At 46.1% G+C, this 20,122-nt stretch overlaps 1 protein-coding gene across 12 annotated transcripts in view; it reads left to right on the top strand.

The window, feature by feature from the left end:
- LOC116850882 (protein grainyhead) overlaps positions 1-20,122 on the top strand; it is a 172,874-nt gene that overhangs the window by 80,921 nt on the left and 71,831 nt on the right. The window contains exon 1 of one of the 12 annotated variants that reach the window (XM_032829699.1): positions 205-1,771. The exons of the other annotated variants lie outside the window; for them this stretch is intronic. Coding sequence (XP_032685590.1) covers positions 1,686-1,771 — 86 coding nt within the window. The 5' untranslated portion in view covers positions 205-1,685. Of the gene's footprint in view, positions 1-204; positions 1,772-20,122 lie in introns of those variants that run through there. 12 annotated transcript variants of the gene reach the window in all.

Genomic DNA, 20,122 nt, shown 5'->3' on the forward strand with positions numbered 1-20,122 from the left:
GGTGGGAGGGAGGGAGGGAGGGAGGGAGGGAGGGAGAGAGGAGGCAGCTGTCCACGGTCAGATCCACGGACGGTCAGGTTGCTTTTTTAGCCGCCGCTTGAACGACAGCCACGAAGAGAGCACAATCGGCCGGAATTAGCGAGCCTTGTGCTATCTCGCGTATTGTTCGCACAGAGCCCGTGCACACACGCGCGTTATGCGTGCGTGCGTGCGTGCGTCTGTGCGTACGTGCGTGCATATTGGCTCACGCCCTCGGACACGTCGCGTCGCGCAGCGCGCGAGCAGCTGTTTTTCTCGCGTCAGCACGAGAGGAATACCTTTGATTTACGACGGTTGAACGCGCGCACGACGATTGCGGATTCGAATGCTCGCGAGTGGACGACAGAGGGAGGTTTTTGCCGCTCCACCCCGAGCGAAGCGGCCGCTTGTTACCCCGCGACATTACGCATAATCGCGAAATTCGCCAGTTCAAGCGACTGCTCGTTTGCGCGCATCTCATTAATCTTACGAGAAGTTTCCCGCTCGGCTTTCGGGGACTCCCTCTCTAATACGTTGTTTCGCGCAAACTATGCTGTAGACTCGAGTTCTTCCCGTAACAAGAGTATCAGAATCATTTCCTGACAATGATGACTGTTTTTAGTTATTTTCACGAATCACTGTTCAAATAACGCAACGCTGCTTTAACACACGCCTATGACGATAATGGCTCATATGCGTTATCATCTTTTATGCTGCGTCGTGGCGCAAGTTGACATTTCGGTCCTATATTGTCCCTTTGATCAAACTTGAAAAATCAATGCAAAATCTCAAAGTATAACATTATACAGACTATATTGTCCTTTGATGCTATACATTGTGTTATTCAATGCCATTTCTTTAAGTATGTGCGATAAACAATCATCAAAACCAATCCATAAAAAGATAAATAATAGATGAACTAAGCAACGATCTCTTCCTTTTTTCATAATTATTTTATTATTATTTTGCTTGGCATTGGAAATTTTGATAGAATTGGCAATCTTAATGGAAGTGGAAATGAAGGAGTTGTAAGATAACAAAAGTAATTTTGCGTGTATAACAAAAGTAATAATACTCTGTGCATCAAGCTAAATTTAAGTTTCAGTGCAATATAGCAATAATCCTTGAGGTAGAAGTGAAAAGAGGGCATTAACAGAATGTCAATAAAGCGGCACATGTAATCTAAGAAGAATTGATTAGGAGCACTAATCAGAACTTCCGAGATTTTAGATAGTTTTTAAAATTCGACTTGGGCACCTGCTGCGCGTGTGACGGCCCTGGTAAATACGACCGCGTAAAGTTCCGGGATATTTTGATCTCTCGCTAAGTGTACGCGCCATTGTTTACGCACGGGCAACGACGGTTGACGGTTGGCTAAAGATGTTTTTGCCCGCGCCAATTGTTTTGATACTGTTGCCCTGACGCGCACTGACTCCGTGACTGCGTCATTGCGTCTTGAACCGGCGACTGACGCACATGTCGCGACGTGGACTTCGCGTGTGTGTGTGTGTGTGTCAGTGATATAATTATCAGTCTTATAAACTCTTTGAATTTTTAATCGTGCTCTCGACATCGTTAATTAACACGCGTTCCTCTGATCGAATCGTATCTACGCGAGTGTCAATATCGTGAGTGTCCTGTGCCACGATGGAACAGCCAGGAGCAGGATGCTGGGTCGAGAAATTAAGACTTCGAGACAGAACGAGGAGGCAAGACGTCGAGACGCAGGAAACGATACGCCATATATTCCCAGGTGTGTCAAATTTTTAATTATAGAGAATGTTTGAGGAGAACATAGCGAGAATAAGGAGATACCCGAGTCGAAATTTAAAATTAAGATTTAGAAAGACTTAAAAAGTATTTTGCGAATGCTGATTTTTGCGTCTAATAATGCTCCTTGATAGCACCTATCAACGCCTTTTTTTTACTTTTCTTTCACTTTCATCATAACTTTTGTTTATTTTTATCGTAACGAATTTAAATCTTCATTGGTGCACAGCATTATTGGACACGTAAATGTGTTGTCTTTATAGTTTCTTTATCTTTAAGCTTTTCAGGCCTCCAGATATTACTAACATTTTTATGATAAAAAGAAAAAATTTTGAACAAAGAAAGTCTGTTGTTTTATTTATTCACTACTTAACCCTATTATATAATATTATATATATAATATAATTATATAATATTTGCTTGTCTCACGTACCCTATCTATAGTTAAATACTTAATGTATTGTTTGCTAAGATTAAAAATCAAATTCAGATGCAAGTAGCACATTGAGACAATCGAATATTAAATAATTATATTATTTTTTATTAAATAATAACGCAGGACTTTTAAGGCTATGTTAAAAGCTCGCCTTCGCAGGCTCCTCTTCAAACATTAACATGGAAAAAAAGGTCAGTGAATAAAAATTTGTAGCGTCAAAAAACAGCTGTGTTGTAATCACTGTGAATGAACGATTGTTTTTATTAGAGTTATAGTGATTTCCATTGTCAACTACAGTTTTCTTTGTTTTAACAGATTTTTTGACTACTATTATTTTACTATATGATTATAGTCACATAAACCAAGTACTTTCTCCTCAGTGTCGTTATTCAAGATTCTCCATTAATTTTTCAAGTTTAATGAAATTTGCAAAGTTAATGTGAAACCAAAATTTCGACTCGGGTTGTGCGACAGTTATTCTCCTTTCCTAAAGAATTCATTACGAATTTCATTACGAAAGATAAGAGGTAGAGATTTGTTTCCTCAAGTGTTATCGCATTATAAGTATTATGTTTGAAAAAACTGATTCTCAATCACAATCCTCAAGTGTCCTTGACGAAACGATTCGAATATCTTACTAAGCGCACGACAGGTGATAGTTTCGTAAACAGATTTGAATGCTCGTAATTACAAGCGAGCGGAAGTGTACTCGCCGACGAGAGGCGAGGAGTTAGGTGGGCACGGTTGATAACTCGAAAGATGCGCTGTACATGTAACAAGAACGTAATAGTATGTAATTACAAATTGACGATTTTATCTCGGACAATTATCGTATATTATGCGCCATAAACAACACGCGCATAACATGCGAAATGCAACTTCGATCTCGACGCTGAAATCGAAGTGCTCGATCGATTAAACCTTGAGCGATGTGTGTTTATATTTGAAGCCAATGCTTTCGTTAAGTCAATACAGCGGCTTGTACGCCGCTGTGTTTTCGCGAAGTATCTTCTACATATCGTATTTACTGCGTCAATAGCTCTCTGTCACCTTAGATACACACTTTTAATCTGCAAATACCGGCGATCCCGTCACCGCATGACCGGAAACATCGCCGTAATTGTCATCTCAATTTTGCCTACGTGCTATAAAAGCCTTTATCAGTCGCATAAAACACGTTGCGCAGCAATCGATAAAGCACATTGAACGGTCATTTCTTTGTAAATTGCCCCCACCGAAATGAGACCGGTTGTCAGTGGCGTGCGTGAAAAATGTGTGCCATATCCGTCTAACGCATCGCATACGGTAAACGGTCGCGAGTCACGAAAGATCGCGAATTCGAGTGCGTGCTTAACGATCGCCATGGATCTTCCTTTTACGATCCATAACTCAGCTTCCTCACGTTTCTTCGCGGACGGCCTGATAACAGAGACTCGGAATTAATCGCGAAGCCGTGACGGTCGCTCGCCGTACTGATCTGCTTCTTATCTCGCGCAGTCGAGTCGAGCCTCGGTACACGATCAAGTTGTCCCGATCGGCGCAATGACACTCTCGCCGGATCTTGTTTTGCTGATCGACGCTGAACTCGTCGGATTAGCCTAACGATCGCGCGCTCTATCACCGACGCTAAAATGGCCTCGCGATTACGGCGCGATAACCCGTGCCAGAGAGCGGGTTAGCTCACTTCTTAAAACGGCAGCCGCCACGCCGCTCCTCTAATCGATATCTCGATCTGCGAGGGCTTAATTACTGTGCGCGCCAACCCGAGCGTACAAATGCTCATTAGCAGCGGGCGCGCTGAACGCGAGGGATCATCGTCGCCCCGGACGGAATATTAATCCGCCTGTAGTCCGCGCAGTCGATTGACTTTTCTCACGCTCGATAACGAAGCTCTACAACGAAATCTAAATCTCCCTGATAGACGCAAGACGAATCTTCGAAAAATTGCGCCTCCCGACATAACCCATTGATGGCGAACATTAATTTAACATGGCTAACCAATCGGTCATTAGAACGTTCGTTTCTTTTCTTGCAAATCTATTCCAAAATTGTAATCTTCGCTGCGGCTCATCGATGTCTTCGCACTATCTTAAGAACAATTTTTGTTCTCATGTGGAGGGAAGATTTACCGTTCGCGTCTGAATGCTGAATGATGCGTCGAAGTAGCGCGAAATCACATACAAGCATAAAGGCACCTTCGGAACTTTGTCACAGCTTTAACGAGCGCGCTCAGGCGGCTCGTCGCCTCTGCAATTACCTCGTGCGATAAGCATTATCCACGCGTATCGTGAGCATTATTCGCCGAACGCGTATAAGCTTAAACATGGTTAAACATATCGCGAGAGGCAGCTGAGGTCGGATAATGGAAATATGCGCATTTTATCGAAGATCCACCACGACTCACGCTTCGTTCTTCCTGGTACTCACACAGAGATAATCGGCGGATCTTAGATTTTCGCGACGAGAGTGTTACTGGCGCGTCGCGCCGTTCGAACATAATTTAATGAATTCCGCGGCATTCACGCTCGCGCACTCACGGATTAGCTTGAGAATCGCGCGATCGTATCGACGACAGTAAAGCGCCCTCGCAATTATGTCACGATAAGCCGCAGCACCGGCCACGAGTTTTATCTTTAGCGCCAGCTAGTTACGTCCGGTCGTTGAAGCGGGACATATCGCCAGGCAGGACCTCAACGAGGGGTCCGTTGCGGATGCGCGTGGAGTCGCCAGGGCGAACGTCGAAGCGCGATCTCTTGATGGCGCGCGTATTTCGCGAGAGCGGCCACGCGGCGCTCTCTCTTTCGCAGCGCGTTTATAAAGCCATCCGTTTCATCGTCGACGAGAGAGAAAGAGAGAGAAATAGAAAGAGAGAAAGAGACGGCGACGACGTCGGCTCCGTGGTTATCTTAACGCGCAAGAAATGAATTCGCTAATTGCCCCTCTTTGTGCGCTAATCGCTCCTCGTAAAACGCGGTGCGCACGATATTGTATCCCAGGCGCACGGCGCACAGTTCCTCTGAGGGTAATAACGGCGATTTCAGATTGGCTTAATGAGAATGTGCGGGTCCGAGACGAACGCACCGTGACACGATAGCGTCGCTATCGTTTTCGTCCTCCCTCGTGGCGATCGAGCGCGAATGTAGCATTTATAGGGCCTCTTTATCAATCGTATCACTCGCGGTTAGTGTTCGCGCGTTATCGTGTGCGCTCGTTGTTGCGCGATCCTCTCGACGCCGACAACCCCCGCGTGATTTACACACTGAGCGACGGGAACACACCCTCGTATGCGCGACGCACTCGTCCGTCGTGTCGTTTCGTTACTCATTTTCTTCGAACGCGCCGTGTGTGCCCGCTGGAATACCTTCGTGTTAAGGCCCTTCTATCGCAATGTCAGTCGCAAGCACACTCGACACTTGTCAGCGTCACAGCGGTGCGGTCTTTACAACGTTTCGACGCTTCTAATTAGCATTCTAATTAGCATTGTGCTTGTAACAGTCCAAGTTGAGCCAACTTGTGCGCGATCATCGTCGCGACGATCGGTTGCGTTCAGTTTAGAAGAGCCTTTAAACGAGGCAACAGTCCTACAACGGTACATCCTTCTTTACCGTCCTCGATAGTCTCGTAGCAATCTCGGTTGTTTTTGTTCCGCAATATTTGCACACGGAAGAGAGAGGATTCGAGACGGGGAAAGGTTCGACCGAATGAAACAATCCGCACGTAATTCAGCATAGAAAGTCGCAAAATCGCCGGGGTCGAGCCATTTCAGCCGCATGTTGCGAGTTCAATAAAGTGCATATGACAGCTATTCATTCGCCGTGGAAAATAGAGACAGACGTACCCAACTATCGCGCGACGCAGACAAAAGCGAAATGCTTCCCGATGAAAGATACAGTTCGCCGGAGCTGACGCGTGTTCGCCGCGCTGACCCTTGACACCGAAATGCGCTCTGGCCGGTCCTCCTGACCTCCGCGCGCTGCATTAGAAAGTCATAGCGAATTTTCTCCCTGGACATTTGTTCGTCGACGCGCCCGAGAGTCGGGGCAGTTTCTGATCGTTCTGTCGAAGACATTACTATCGATCGTAGACTCGGCGTGCAATAACAAAGACGTCAGGCAAACTCTCCATGCATACGCGAGCACGTTACGTGAGTTAAATTGGAAACCTTTCCAAAAAATATTTAATGATATCTGCTTCCTGATAATATACATATATGAACAGATTTATATAGATATATTAAAGACGAACTTTGAATATCCGAGCACGTTATGTGAGTTTCAATACAGACAGAGAAATCGTAAGGGTGTAACCTTGAAATTACTCGCAACTGTGAGTGTCAAAATTCGCGTTACCTCAAGTAACGCGAATTTTATATATATATATATATATATATATATATATATATATATATATATAATTCTTCCCCTTGTTTTAACGAATTCAAAATCACGTTACTTAGAATGCACTTTGACATTTGTAATAGCGAGTATTTCGAGCACTTGCAAGATTGCACCCTTATAATTTCTTCATCTGCATCGAAACTCACATAACGTGCTCGCGTGTACATTGAGAGTTCGTCTCTTTAATATATTTATATAAATCTGTTTATATATGTATATTATCAAGGATTATATATTATTAATTATTAAAAATAATAATTCGGGAAATAGTTTTATAAATAAAACATCTGGTCAGATCTTTCTAATTTTTGAGATATCCACTTTGCGATATCTTTACACGACTTTTCGACTCTTTCCCTCTGTCATCGTGATCAGATCTAGTCGATCTCGTGGATCTCGCGACGTCCTTCCGTGGAACTCGCTCGGTCCGCCTTCAGGTATCTCGCTGCGCGCACGCAACGGCCGACACACGCGTGTACGTGCTCGCGACGCGTACGCACTGCGTAAAGGAGAAAAGGGAAGTGTATCTAACCTGAGCTAAGCCCATTTATCGTGCGGGGCAGCGTGTGTCTCCGGTGGAGCAAACGAGAAAGATAGATGAGGAGAGAAAGAGAGAAGGACGAGGAGTGCGTGCACGATCGCGAAGCGAGAGAGGCCAAGGGACGAGAAAAAGAGAGTAGAGTGGAGACAGGGCGTGGTCCAGCCTTGCTCTTACTTATAATTATATTTATTCGCACAAGCGTGTACGTATGTAGCCGTAGCCATTGATATACGATCGCGACGAGGTCTCGGCTTACCGCGACGAGAGCCTCCGTCGCACCGCGGTGCATCGAACGAGAGGGGAGGGGGGAAGGGGACACGCGATTTCGGCATCGAATCACAAGCACGACACAGGTGTAGTCGTCGACGACGACGAACCGTGGTGACGAGGAGAATCGAACTCTCTTGAGTAATTTTCCATCTTCTCAACCGACACGAACACACGCACAGTAGGTACGATCCTTTCGAATTTCCGTAAATATTCGAAGAATGAAGATCGTTCTTTTTGCGAGGAGAACGTTTCTCATTAGAAGTGCCGTTTTTTCTTCTGATTCATTTTTTTATTTTTTTCATTAAAATTGCTTAGAAAAATATATTCGACGATTTAACGATATAGATTTACGTTTTCGCACTTATTTATTCGTTGGCACAATCTAATTATTATACGATTACTTGTTAATGCACCGCTTCAAGCTAATTAACTCTTAGCGGCCCGAAAAGTCGGCGCTTTATGTTAATTCCGGCCAGGCAGAAATAAATTTTGTCTCCGACTCCGAGCGTATCTCTCTAATACGAAGCGAAGGAGCGCGCGCGCATTCCTTCGGATGTTGTTCACGAGGCATGATGCCTAAGAAGAAGAGTCAGTCAGAAGAAGAAGAAAAGGACGTGGTCGGTCGTAAAAATAGCAGAACGCTCTCGTGGACATCGCTTGAGATAAGCGGAAGCCTTGACCTTTCTGAGACTTCCGATTTATGGTGCGTAACCGATACCTCGGACGAATTATACGCGGGATAACCAGCCCTGTTCTCGCGAAGGCCACGACGCTGGTTCTAAGTGAGTTCTCGACGCTATTTCGAGAAACTGCGACTTCTTTCGATCTCGGACTCTCTGGCGGTCGAAGTGAAAATTGCTTCGGTTATCGGGCTCCATCAATGTCTTAATAACGGTCCGCCGCGCACGCTGCTGAGAGGTATAAGCGTAACGGCCGGTATCATAGTAATTTGAGCATCATCTTAAATGCTCTGAGGATGGGTATTTTAATGGGTCGAGCATTATTAGCGCGAGCGCGCGTTACTCTACGAACGCGCGCGCGCTTAACTCTGCCACGAGGGAGCACACGCGCGGCTGAATAACAATCCCTTCATATTTTATGTATCCGTAAGCACACGATAAATCCGCGTAAAAGTATCACTTACTCCGCTCGCGTTTCGTTTCTGAAAATGTTGTAACACTGGTTATTAGGGGTAATAAACGGCCGCGAGGGAGAGAGAGCGCGCGTTTTTCCACACGTGCTGGCGGAACGTTAAATGCCGCGGTCGGATATTCTCGGCTGATGAGCGCTCGTACCTGAAGCCATTACTCGAACTAGAGAGTGACTGTCATGGAAACAATTAATATAACCGCGAGAGACGAGAAGAAAATAGAGCGCGGTGCCGTATAATTTGCCAATCGTGCGGAGGACGCGTTCGGCTCTCGCCGGGGGAGGATTCACGCGACAGAGAAAGCCGCAACTTTGTGTACAACCGCAAACGATCATCGTCACGCCGTCGGCCGCACTTTTGCGGACTCGTTTTTCTCTTTCACGAGGCCGTAATCGGATGCACGAAGAGACGATTCTAGCGGCTCCTCCGTACTTCCGAGAAAGAGAGGGAAAAATGCAACAGCGAGCGCGTGGGGCAGGGGCAGTCGTGAAAAAATGGGAAAAAACGCAAGAGAAGGCTCACCGCGAGAGCCTTCACCGCGGGATACCGCCACCTTGTCAAGGGTGGCAGTCATACACAAATTATGGTAATGACCGATTGATTCCCTCTGGCTCTCCGCCGTCTCTCTTTTTCCCTGCGCGTTTAACCGGCACGTTTCTCTACCTACTCACCCTGATGTCTCGGCTCGTCCTCGGCGCCCTAACTGCACAAAGCGCGCCAAGCCGTTGCTGCCCTTGTGCGTTCGCGCGCAATTAGCCCCGTCTTCTTCCTCGCCGGGCGATACTTACCTTTGATATTTTGATCCAATGTGTAACGCGATACGCGAATGCGGTTCGTTCGCCCTTGCACGGGGATACTTGGGTGCTATCGGCGTATCGACGTCTTCTTTCTTCTGTTATACTCGGCGTACTCTCGGTTACTTCGTCTTCAGCGCCAACGAGTTATCGATATCTGAAATCAAATACACAGGAGAGCGAGCTTCGGGAACATCGGATAGAGATAGCCGCGATCGCGCAAGCGATATTTGCATAATGCATCGCATTTGCATGCGCGATGTTTAACAGGCACGTGAGAGCGAGAATAGCGTTGCGGGAAAATCGCATTAATTGTCACTCTAATTAGCACGATCGGCTGATAGTCGAATATTAATGCATTGATCGACAGCGTGTCGCGTAGCCGCTTCTGAGTGCCACGCAAGATGAAACGATGAAACGAATGTTTTTAACTATCTTTTTGTCGCGTGCACGAGTTCGATCAGTCCATTGTTATTCCAGAGAGCTTTCGCCGCGAGCGCGGCGCGTGACCACAGCAAAATGATTTTTTCCACCTGCGCGAAATGCCCGTCGGATCCTTGTCATTCCTTAATCGTTGCTGACTCTCGCGTGATACCGGGCTGAAGCCCGGCCGCGGTTTACCTTTGATATTATAATCTGTCTCTCAACCGGAATACGTGACACGGGGCTTAAAACGTTACACGTACGGCGTCTGGACCGAGTGAACTCGTGTTGGTTCCGCGTTTGCTTGGACATACGTTACGACCGGTGTATTGGATAAAACGCATTTGAGCGCACTCTGGGGGCTGTGCGGAAAAGATCGAATTTCATTGAGGTGAAAATCCACGGGAAATTCCGGGAGTGAATTTTCCGCGCTAGCTCGTGGCTCCTACAGTCGTCTTGTATTTTTATTCAGTCTTAAATTATGTGACAAAAATAATTAAATTGACGAGGAAGAAAATGCTTTTACTTTCTTCCTCAATTGTATTACAAAGTTGAACTATTTTACAAAAATAACACAGGTTTGACAGGAGGGAAAAGATTTTATTTTCTTCTTTCTCAATTATATCATAACATAGCCTTCTATTTTTAATTGACATCGCAAGGTAGATATGATTCTGGCGTACGAAATAAAAGCTTATCTCGATCATTATACCACACGTATGTGCAAAGGATGTCCTCTCGGAGATGAATGAGGTGTTCGAACAAGCTCGCGGGGTGGCTAGCAATGCAAAGTGACGGGTCAACACAGTAAGCGATAACACAGTAAGCGATAAGTCGACGCGAGTTTAAGACATCGGCAAATCGCGCGGAGTTTATTTACGATTGCGCCGGTGCGCGCACGTGCGTATACATCCCGCACAAATGTCACGAAGCAACCCTTTTCGCCGCCGCCGACGTTGCTACTGCTGCTGCTGTTGCGTTACGAGCGCACGAAATGATTCGCGGTTTCGCGAGATAACCGGCGCGGTAAAGCGCGTATACGCGTGTGCGTGGCCGAGTGCCACGAGAGAGCGCGTTTCCCAAAGGCCTTTCGAACGTTGGCGGTATATCAGCGCTTTTTATCGTGCAAGCAGCACGCTGTGCTACGCTAGTCAAGCCTTTCGAACGTCCGGCGCGCCGGACGGTATATCAGTGTTTTTATCGTGTCTCACCATTAGTGCACGCGCGACCTTTCGATCGAGCCGATTCGTAACTTCGATTACCGGGCGAACGATAAAACCTCGCGTAAACGTCGGCATGATTATGCCTTTTCCGCGATCTGTAATCGCGATCGACATCCCGCGGTTGCGCGCACATCGACGGGCGATTAACGATGAGCCGATGCGGGTGAGCCTGCTCATTAACCCTTGAGCTGTACGAGCGAGAGTGAAATTACACCACCGTGTGCTCTCTTCGCTGTATTCTAATTTGACAGGAATCTCAACGAAAGTAATCATTCGAAGGTATGACGGAGGCAAGACCAAATTCGCCGAGCGTTTCGTGCACGGGAAAAAATGTTCACTTGGTGTAATAACTGAATGACGACCAGATGAGAAACTCGCCGAAGAGAAATAATATCTCTGTTACTGCGACCGGAAATATTCGGCTGCATTAAAACTTAATAGAGATAACTGAGAGCAATTGGCTGAGCAGAAATCTCGTACAGGAATTTTGCTACTCCTGCAACCGAATTTTTCATTTGATTCCCAGAACAAGAACACATTAACAGAAAATTCAATTACACTACAATGCTATTTTTTCTGCTTATGGATATATTAGTGTAATACAGTCAAGTGATTAAACTTTATGTTACATTTTTGAAAATCAAGAAATGTGAATTTATTTGTTGCAAACTGAGATCAAGGACCGAAACGTATATATAGATTTGTAATAAATAAATTTACATCTCTTGAGTTTTAAAACTGTAACATCATGTTTGATTACTTAATTGTACTACACTAATATATTCGTGTATAAAAGGCTCTTAAAGACCCTTTATATAATCTTTTATTTAATTATATATCAAACAGAGTCTTTCTTTTTTTCTAATTTTCTTTTCGTTTATGTATTGATTGTGAGAGAAAAACGTCCATATTTTAAAAAGGAACATCTTGTGATTTCTTTTTCATTAAAAATTCCTCTAATTTCTCACACGCTCATAATAAATACATTGTAAGCAAGAAGCACTCGGCGAATCTCTCCTGCCACACGTCAAACTAATACGCGAGTTATGTTGGACATTGCCCGCCATCCAGAGTTATCTGGCAGTCTGACTAAAGACAGAAAATATCAAGAGCCGCAAAGTTCGATATTCGACGAAAGTTTGCCGACGTATAACACATGTAGAGCTCCGATATCCCGGTGTGGGGTGCAACAAACACTATGCAATACTCGACGCGACCGGATAGAGCCATCGTGTTCAGAAAGGGAACGGCGTCGACTCAATTATGAATCGGCATAACGTTCGGCCGTGCGCTAGTGCGCATTCAAGTTGTGGTACACGCGAACTTTCAATTGTTCAATCACCGACTGTTGAATGGCGAAGACTTGCGAAACGGCGTGAACGCGCGCGCCTACTTTTTCGAGCTCACCTCGGTCGACTCACACGCTCGTATGCGCAAGTAATCGAGAGGTAAGGAAGAAAACGTTTAGATGAATTTGTTCAACGAGAAAATTGTGGATAGATGAACTTGTATAAAAATGTAACGTGGAAATATTTTACTGCTAAATAATTGCGTATTACGCAGTGACGGAGCAATAATACTTGAACGCCGCTCACCGACAGCAATTGTTGCGAATCGCACTCGCGGCGGTAATTTATCGGGCGATTTTTTTTTCTTTCCTTCATTTACGTTAACTGTGAATCCGTGACAGGATTTGATTTACTGTGCGTTGTACGGTAGAGGCGATATTTTATTCGCAGTCCGGACATCAATTAATGATTAATTGATTCTCTCTCGTCCATTGTATTCTGTTCATTTGAGGAGTAGAAAAAAAAGCGCGCTACTTTGTCGCTATAATTGCGATACACATGTGCGGACGAGGCATTAAATTGATGGACGACCGAGCTGGGGAGCAACGTTATCCGGCGAATCTCGAGTTTTCGAACTGCACAAGAAACGTCGGGTTTTAACGCCGCGCGCGGTCCCTTCGCTAATTAATCGTTAATCATTCACGCGCGTCAATTGGGACGCGCCGGACGCGTTTCACGAGCGTGCAACGCCGTGTCCTTTCTCACGATCCTGAACGTGACTCATGTCTCTCGTCACGGAGAATGTTGAATACCCGCGAAAAAATTTGCATCTGCCCGAAGCTTTCATGCGATATTTCGGCCGGATGACTCGTCGTCATCGTTATATTTCGGCCGAGTTGTCGATATTTCAGTCGCAAACTCGGCCACATTATATTGAAACGGATAAGAAAGAAAACCATGTTAAATTTTCAATAAAATTGGTTAAGGAAAAATTTATGTATCAAGATAAAAATACCAATATACGTCTTGACATGTACCTGATCCAAAACATTCTTATTGTCTTAATCTCTAAATACGAACATTTAAACTTTCATCATAGAATATATGTATATATTCAATATATGTGTATATATTCTCTCTCTCTATGTTGAAAGTTTAGATATTCGTATTTAAAGACTAAAGCAATAAGAACGTCCAGAGTTAGATACCTGCCCAGACATTGGCACTTTTATCTCAAGCAACGTGTTGCATATTCCATTCGATATCGAGCTTACGGACTTCGCATGACACGCGATTTAGCTACTCATTTGCTGTCATGACTACGTTTTGCAAATACATTTTGCAAAGATACAAAGAGTACTTTCGTCTCTCGCTCGACCGCGATGAGAAATTGCGGGAATTTAATGAATTGCGTTTGCGCGGCGAAAAAGGCTCCACAGGAAATATCGACGGTATGATTTATTAATTAGCAAACGAGAGAGAGGCCACGGCATTCCCTCTCGCGAATATAATTGATCTGCGCGACGTGCCCTTGAACCCCCGTCAAAGCAGAGTATAAATCGCCCGTAGGTTACTTCTGTGCGTCGACGTGAATTAAAATTCCTGCGGGTGTCGGGGATTTTAAGGCGCCGTCGTTTCCTTGTATGCATTATGCAAAAGATTGTAAGGAAACGACGTTTACTTACGACTAATAACTCTTTACGATCGTATAGACCCCGCGACTACCCGTAATTACGAAGAATGCGATTTAAATCGTTTCTTCGCTCCGAGCAAAACTCTGACTTCGATTTTCTAATGAGGTCGGGGCCGAAGTCTTCGAAATTATTCCAACGCCGCGTCTAATACCGACGATATCTCACCGCGCGATGTGGCAACTCTCTCTTTCTCTCTCTATCTCTCTCTCTCTCTCGACTTATAAAATCGTTTATTACACTCTATTAAAGAAAACTCGAGAGATATAACGAGATGACGTGGATGGCGCTAAATAATTGAGTCATATTCCAAAACGTTTCCATCAACTGTAGCAACCGTCTCAGGTGACTCTGAAATTACATGTTTGCACTTCGCGAATTGCAGAAAAGTGGACTTGTGATCACAGGTGTGGCGGGAACGCGACTTGACAACTTTCCGCGTTCTCAAGAACAAGTCACATTCGTAAGTGAGCTCGCGCGCGGCACCGAAAATCTAGCGCTTCGAATAACGAATAACGTGGGACACGATGATCTGCGGCCGATAAGACACGCTCTCGCGATTTAGACGAAGCGCACGTGCAGCGCGGATATTTCACGACGTCGCGGCGGTGACGGCGGGTCGCGATCGCGCGCAGGAAGCGCCGCGTCGCATTCTGCTCTCGCGTGGATCCGATCCATCATGCGATTCAGCCGCATGATGATTGAGAAGGACACGATAATTAGCATACCTTTTAATAATGCCGCTGCAAAAATAATTAATCTTCGTGATCAATCACGCGGCCAGTTTAGACTGGTGCGCCGTTGTGCGCGTCGCGCTCATTATCAAACGGGATTACGAACTGTGTGGAACCAGGGACCGCTACGGTTCACGCGTCTCAGTCTCTGTGTGTCTCTCTCCTTCAATGTAGACTTTACGGATTAATTACACGTTTGCAAGTCGCGATATCGGCGAGATCGAGATTTGTTGACCAGGCGATGCTGAGATACCGTCTTGCGCGAGATCGTACAAAGGACTCAGTCGCCGAGGATTCTCGGTACAAAGTCGTCCGCGCGTATCATGGGAACGGCTGTGTAATCGTCTTTCCTAAAGCATCATTCATCATACGAAAGCACTGTCGCGATTTTATCGCGCTAATAGTTTGAGGATTTTTCTCTCTCTCTCTCTCTCTCTCTCTCTCTCTCTCTCTTTCTCTCTCTCTCCATGGCAATGCGCATTAACGTATCAACATTGTTCTCTCATTCGCCGCGCGCGCGCGCGCGCGCGGACAAGGTAATATTGAGTTTCCGTGTAAAGCTAATCAAATTACGCTTGCGTAATGGTGCAACAGCTCACGTCGCGGATCGCCCGATCGGGACTTAATCAATAAATCGATAGCTCGGTGTGCGCTCAGACACGGCGCGATGTTATAACGACAGGGGCGATGAACTCTCTTGCCTACCGCAGAGAGTCCGTATGCATACCCGCAGCAATACTCGCAGCAGAATCGTAGATCACGGGATCCATTGCGTCGGCGCGATTGCCGGCGATCGGTATGCTTATCTTTCGACGAGAACGAGAGATACTCGCTTTTAATGTGCGCTTGGTTAATTGAGAGGAGAATCTTTGCGCGCGCGCGCGCACGTACGGTCGCAATTAATATGAGAGGCTTCGGCATGCGTATTGTTCCCGTCGCCGTTCGATTATGTAAATGATACAAAAGCATTAATAAAGTAACCGCTATATGCACTATCGACGCCCCCTTACCTCTTCGTAATAACGCGCGGTTTGCATCAATAATAATCGTTTCTAGAGATTTTATCGACAAGAGAAAGAGAGAGAGAGAGATTCCTGAAGCGGTTAAAGCTGCTCGCGCCGCATTCTGGCGTCTTGGATAATGCACGGCCGCCAAGGATCGGCTTCACCGCCGTACGTTGAGATTACCGTATTCGACAGAGGGAACGTAAAAGGGAATATCTTTATCTCTCATTCCGATTCAGCGAGCAATTTTATTGTCCGGCCGCGCGCGGGAAAGCTGTCTCCCGCGAATGAGAGAGAGAGACAAATGCCGCGGATGGCACAGAAATGGCAGACTTTCCGCTCGCGAAGAGGAGCATCGTCCAATCGAAACAGGACGTCCGATAACCGTCCGTCGCGCGTGCATATTCACTATTAGATCGCCAAGATAGCCGCAATTCGCCGATAGACATCGCCGCCGTATACGCAAGGCGAGATTTATCTCAATACGCTGAACGATGCACCTGTGGCGCGACCATATTAAAAGTTTCCGCGAGCGTAACTCGGCGCGATGCGCCGCGAATATACAGTTTGCCGTAATTACATAGCGCTCGTAATTCGCGCGCACGTTCGCGCAAATAAAAAGAGGAAAAAGGTGGGAAAAAAGCCGAGAGTGTCGGTATTTTATCAGTGTAATTAATACCGGCTGGCGGGCATAAACTTCAGCGACTTCCAACGAATTAAATGTTACTTACGCATGTAACTTGGCGTAATCATTAACGGCGCGACTGGCTCTTGGTACTCGGCTCGGAAACGTATGACTTCTCACACTGGCTGATAATTATACTATCCGTACGCCACACGGCGTATCGCTGATGTATGTGGTGCACGGCGCGATATGTTACGAAAATTGAACGGCGTAAACGCGTAAACGCTGCGCGTCCATGTCGCTCATGTAACTCCTCTGACGTTGTAAATCGCTCCGCCGTCGCTTCGTCGTCGCTTCGTCGTTGCTTCGTCGTTGCGTTACGTAAGACGAATTTGCGCCTGCCTGGGTTCCGATACTTTGAGTTGTTACAGCGTCGGTGACAACGCGCCTACGAGTGAGAGCCGCTCAATTTCAATCCGGTTATTTCTGCGCGCGTGGCTAACGAATTGCGATACGCGAACAGCCCGGTACATCCCGCTATGAGCACGCGATCGTGTCCGCTGCACGCGTTGATATTAGCGACTACGAGCCGTGTTCTCGTTTGCCGCTAAATCGCCGCGCTACGCCAACGCGTTTTACGGCCGCTGTAAAACAAAGTCTCAAGATCGAACGACCGCGTTAATAGCTGAATGTGCATCGCGGCGAAGCCTCCCTAGCACATCCTCTTCTCGACGCGGGAATGCGTTTATACGAGTCCATCCGCGCATTGCGTTCTCCGTGCGCGTCCGACGAACGAGCGAGTTTGAGGCGCACGAAAAATCCGAATATTCGTGGCGTCGCGGCCATTGATAACGGCGAGAAATCTGGTCGACGACCTTAATGCAAATGTAATTACATAATGTGAGAAAAATGTGTAGATCACCGGTAATTGCCACTTGCTGATAAATATAAACTAGCTAATTTCCATCTAATTACGCGGTGCGCGGAAAGTTTACGGGCGTTCGGTCTCCAGGCGCGCGAGACTTTGCGGACCAATAATTGAAAACGGTCGTCCGGTAAAACAGCGCGTAACATCGACCATCAAGGTTACCAACTTTCCAGAACGGGATCCCGGCACAACGGGAACGACGCTGGGAAATCTCGCGATTTTTCTCATATATATTGTGCACTAGCTGAGACTGCCCTGCTCGGCTCATCACGCAAGAGGATGAAATAAGGGATGTCCTTTTATGTAGCCTACATTTTCCGCAGGGTCTAAGAGAATAACTATGTAAAATTTTGTCCAGATCGATCAAAGGGTTTAGGAGTGAACAGAGAATAGAGAACAGACAGAAAAAGCATTTTATTTTGTACACACACACACACACACACACACACATATATATATACACAGATTACAAGATACGAGACTAAATGAATAAAGGAATTAATTCAAGTTAGAATTTATTGTTCTATCTTTTAGGTACAATATCCATTAGATATATAACATGTTTTACAATATTCGAGATTGGCCCCATATTCAGAGCTTATTTTACAACGCATAATAATTGTATAATAATCGTTTGATATTATACGAAATGATGCAATGACAAAAGAAAAGAATAAGTTAGGAAAAATGTAAAAGAAAAAAAAGTAAGGTTGATTTCCAGTGCAATTGGAAAGTGAAAAAAAATATATATGAGACAGTGAGAGAAAGAAGAAATTGCATATACGGCATAAAAAATACAGAGGACGAACGGCAAACTATTAATTACCGTGAGTCGCGAGCAGAACGGAAACGACCTCGAGAAAAATGATGTTAATCGACGACCGGACAATCGATCGGATAATGGGCGCGTACGAACGACGTGTCGATCTTTCACGCGGAATAGCAATTTGCCAAATTGCACGTAGCAGTTGGAGCGTGTTGTAATTTATGAAAAGCCGCATAGCGCGCCGTGACGAAATCGCGCTGCGAAACACCGTAATTACAGTACAGTAGGCAACATTTAAATGCTCTATATGGGACAATGATACCGTCGCGTTTCGCCTTCCGCGTTCACGACTCCGATCGGGAGGCACTAGGAATTCGGTCCGGTTATTTTTAATCAACCGGAACCACATCACCGTCGCTCGGCTGAAATTGATGTGGCGCTGTCGTGTTGTGCACATATATAACATACGTCACGTCCACACGTAACACGCGCGCCTTGATAAACAGTCGCGTAATTAAATCGGCTGGCTGACTCGGAAAAAAACGACGGGCAGATCGCGCGGCGCGTTATCGCTGAATTATCGCACGTAACGCATCCAATCGTGGCGACGGAACAAATCGCCCGTCACATTGGGCAGAAGAGTCCTGCTCTCCCTTTCTCACTGTCTGTGTGCATGTCTCCCTATTTCTCTTTCTCTTCCTCTCGTGAGAAGAACGTCTCTCTATGGTATTCGCGCCGCACCGATCGCGATCGCACGCGGTGCAACGAACGGCCGATGGGTATCGTCGCCGTTCGCGAGGCAGAGATTTGTTTTAATGCTCAGGCCGGCTCTCGTCGATGGTGCGGGCCCATTAAAAGTGTTCCCGAGTGCGTACACACGGGGCGTTCCCGGTGCGCCTTATTCACGGCGTAAACGCACGCGGCATGCAGATTAAACGATGCAACGTGCAGCGACCGAACGTGGAGGAGAAGGAGAGTGAACGAGAGAGGCGCGAAATGCGACGATGCGACGTGAGGGCGGGCGAGAGCGGGAGGGAGGGCGAGAAAGACGCTTATTGCGAGCGGCGTAAGCGTAGATTAAAGCGGAACACTAAATTCGCGCGGGTTATGCGCGGCCCCGCTTCTCCACATCTGCATTACGAGCGCGTACACACACCCGCGTCCTCCCCTTATCTCGAGGGGCCGCGGAAGCTGATAAATTAACGACGAGCGTGCCGATCGCTGCGAGCGTAAGCGAACGTCGCGCGGGCGGACGTCGCAAATTGGGCCCAGTTCGCCGACGTCGAGCCGAAATTCACTCGCGCTTGTATTCAACGAGAGTCTCTGTTGTAGTGCGAAAGGGGAGAAAGAAGACGCACAATTAAGTGTAATAACGTGACAAGAGTACAGCCTGCAAGAAACAATTCACACCTTGGCAGAAAAGACAGAAAGGCAAAAGCCAAAGCAGAACTCGCACTTGTAGAAAAACAGAAACTATTGGTTAGTACCTGACTCGTGAGCGCAAGTTTTGGTTGACTTCTGTCTTTCTGCCTTCTACTTTTCTAGATGTGAATTCTCACGCAAACGGGATGGTCCAGGTTCGATTTTTTTCCTGAGGCGATAATTTCTCACAATACAAAGTAAAACCAACTAATGAATTAATCAATAATTAATTTATTTGAAAATGAGGAAAAGGGAATTTAATATCATTTTAATTCGGAATAAAAGTCAGTTTGAACAAGAAAGGTATGTTCACACCGCGTTTGAAATGAAAACTGAAGAATAATTCGGCGCGTACGTCTGACTTGTCTCAAGCAACGTGAATTGTTTGTCCCGTGAATAATTCTACTTTGGCAATCGCACCAAAGAATCGTAATTAGACTCTTTCATCTCGATTAAACGGAATCCATAAAACGCATCGGTCAGTGTCTCCTCGATGCGAAAGCGCGTGGCGCGAAACGCGCACGCCGATCACGCCGGCGTGCATTTATCCAGTCGTCGAGCTACCGCGGCGTGAAATATTACCGGTAATTAACCGGTCGCGTAGAGAGAGAGAGAGAGAGAGAGAGAGAGAGAGAGAGAGA

This window comes from Odontomachus brunneus, unplaced genomic scaffold (assembly GCF_010583005.1).
Source record: "Odontomachus brunneus isolate Ranch 3 - 2012 unplaced genomic scaffold, Obru_v1 Obru_scaffold_158, whole genome shotgun sequence".
NCBI classification, from domain to species: domain Eukaryota; kingdom Metazoa; phylum Arthropoda; class Insecta; order Hymenoptera; family Formicidae; genus Odontomachus; species Odontomachus brunneus.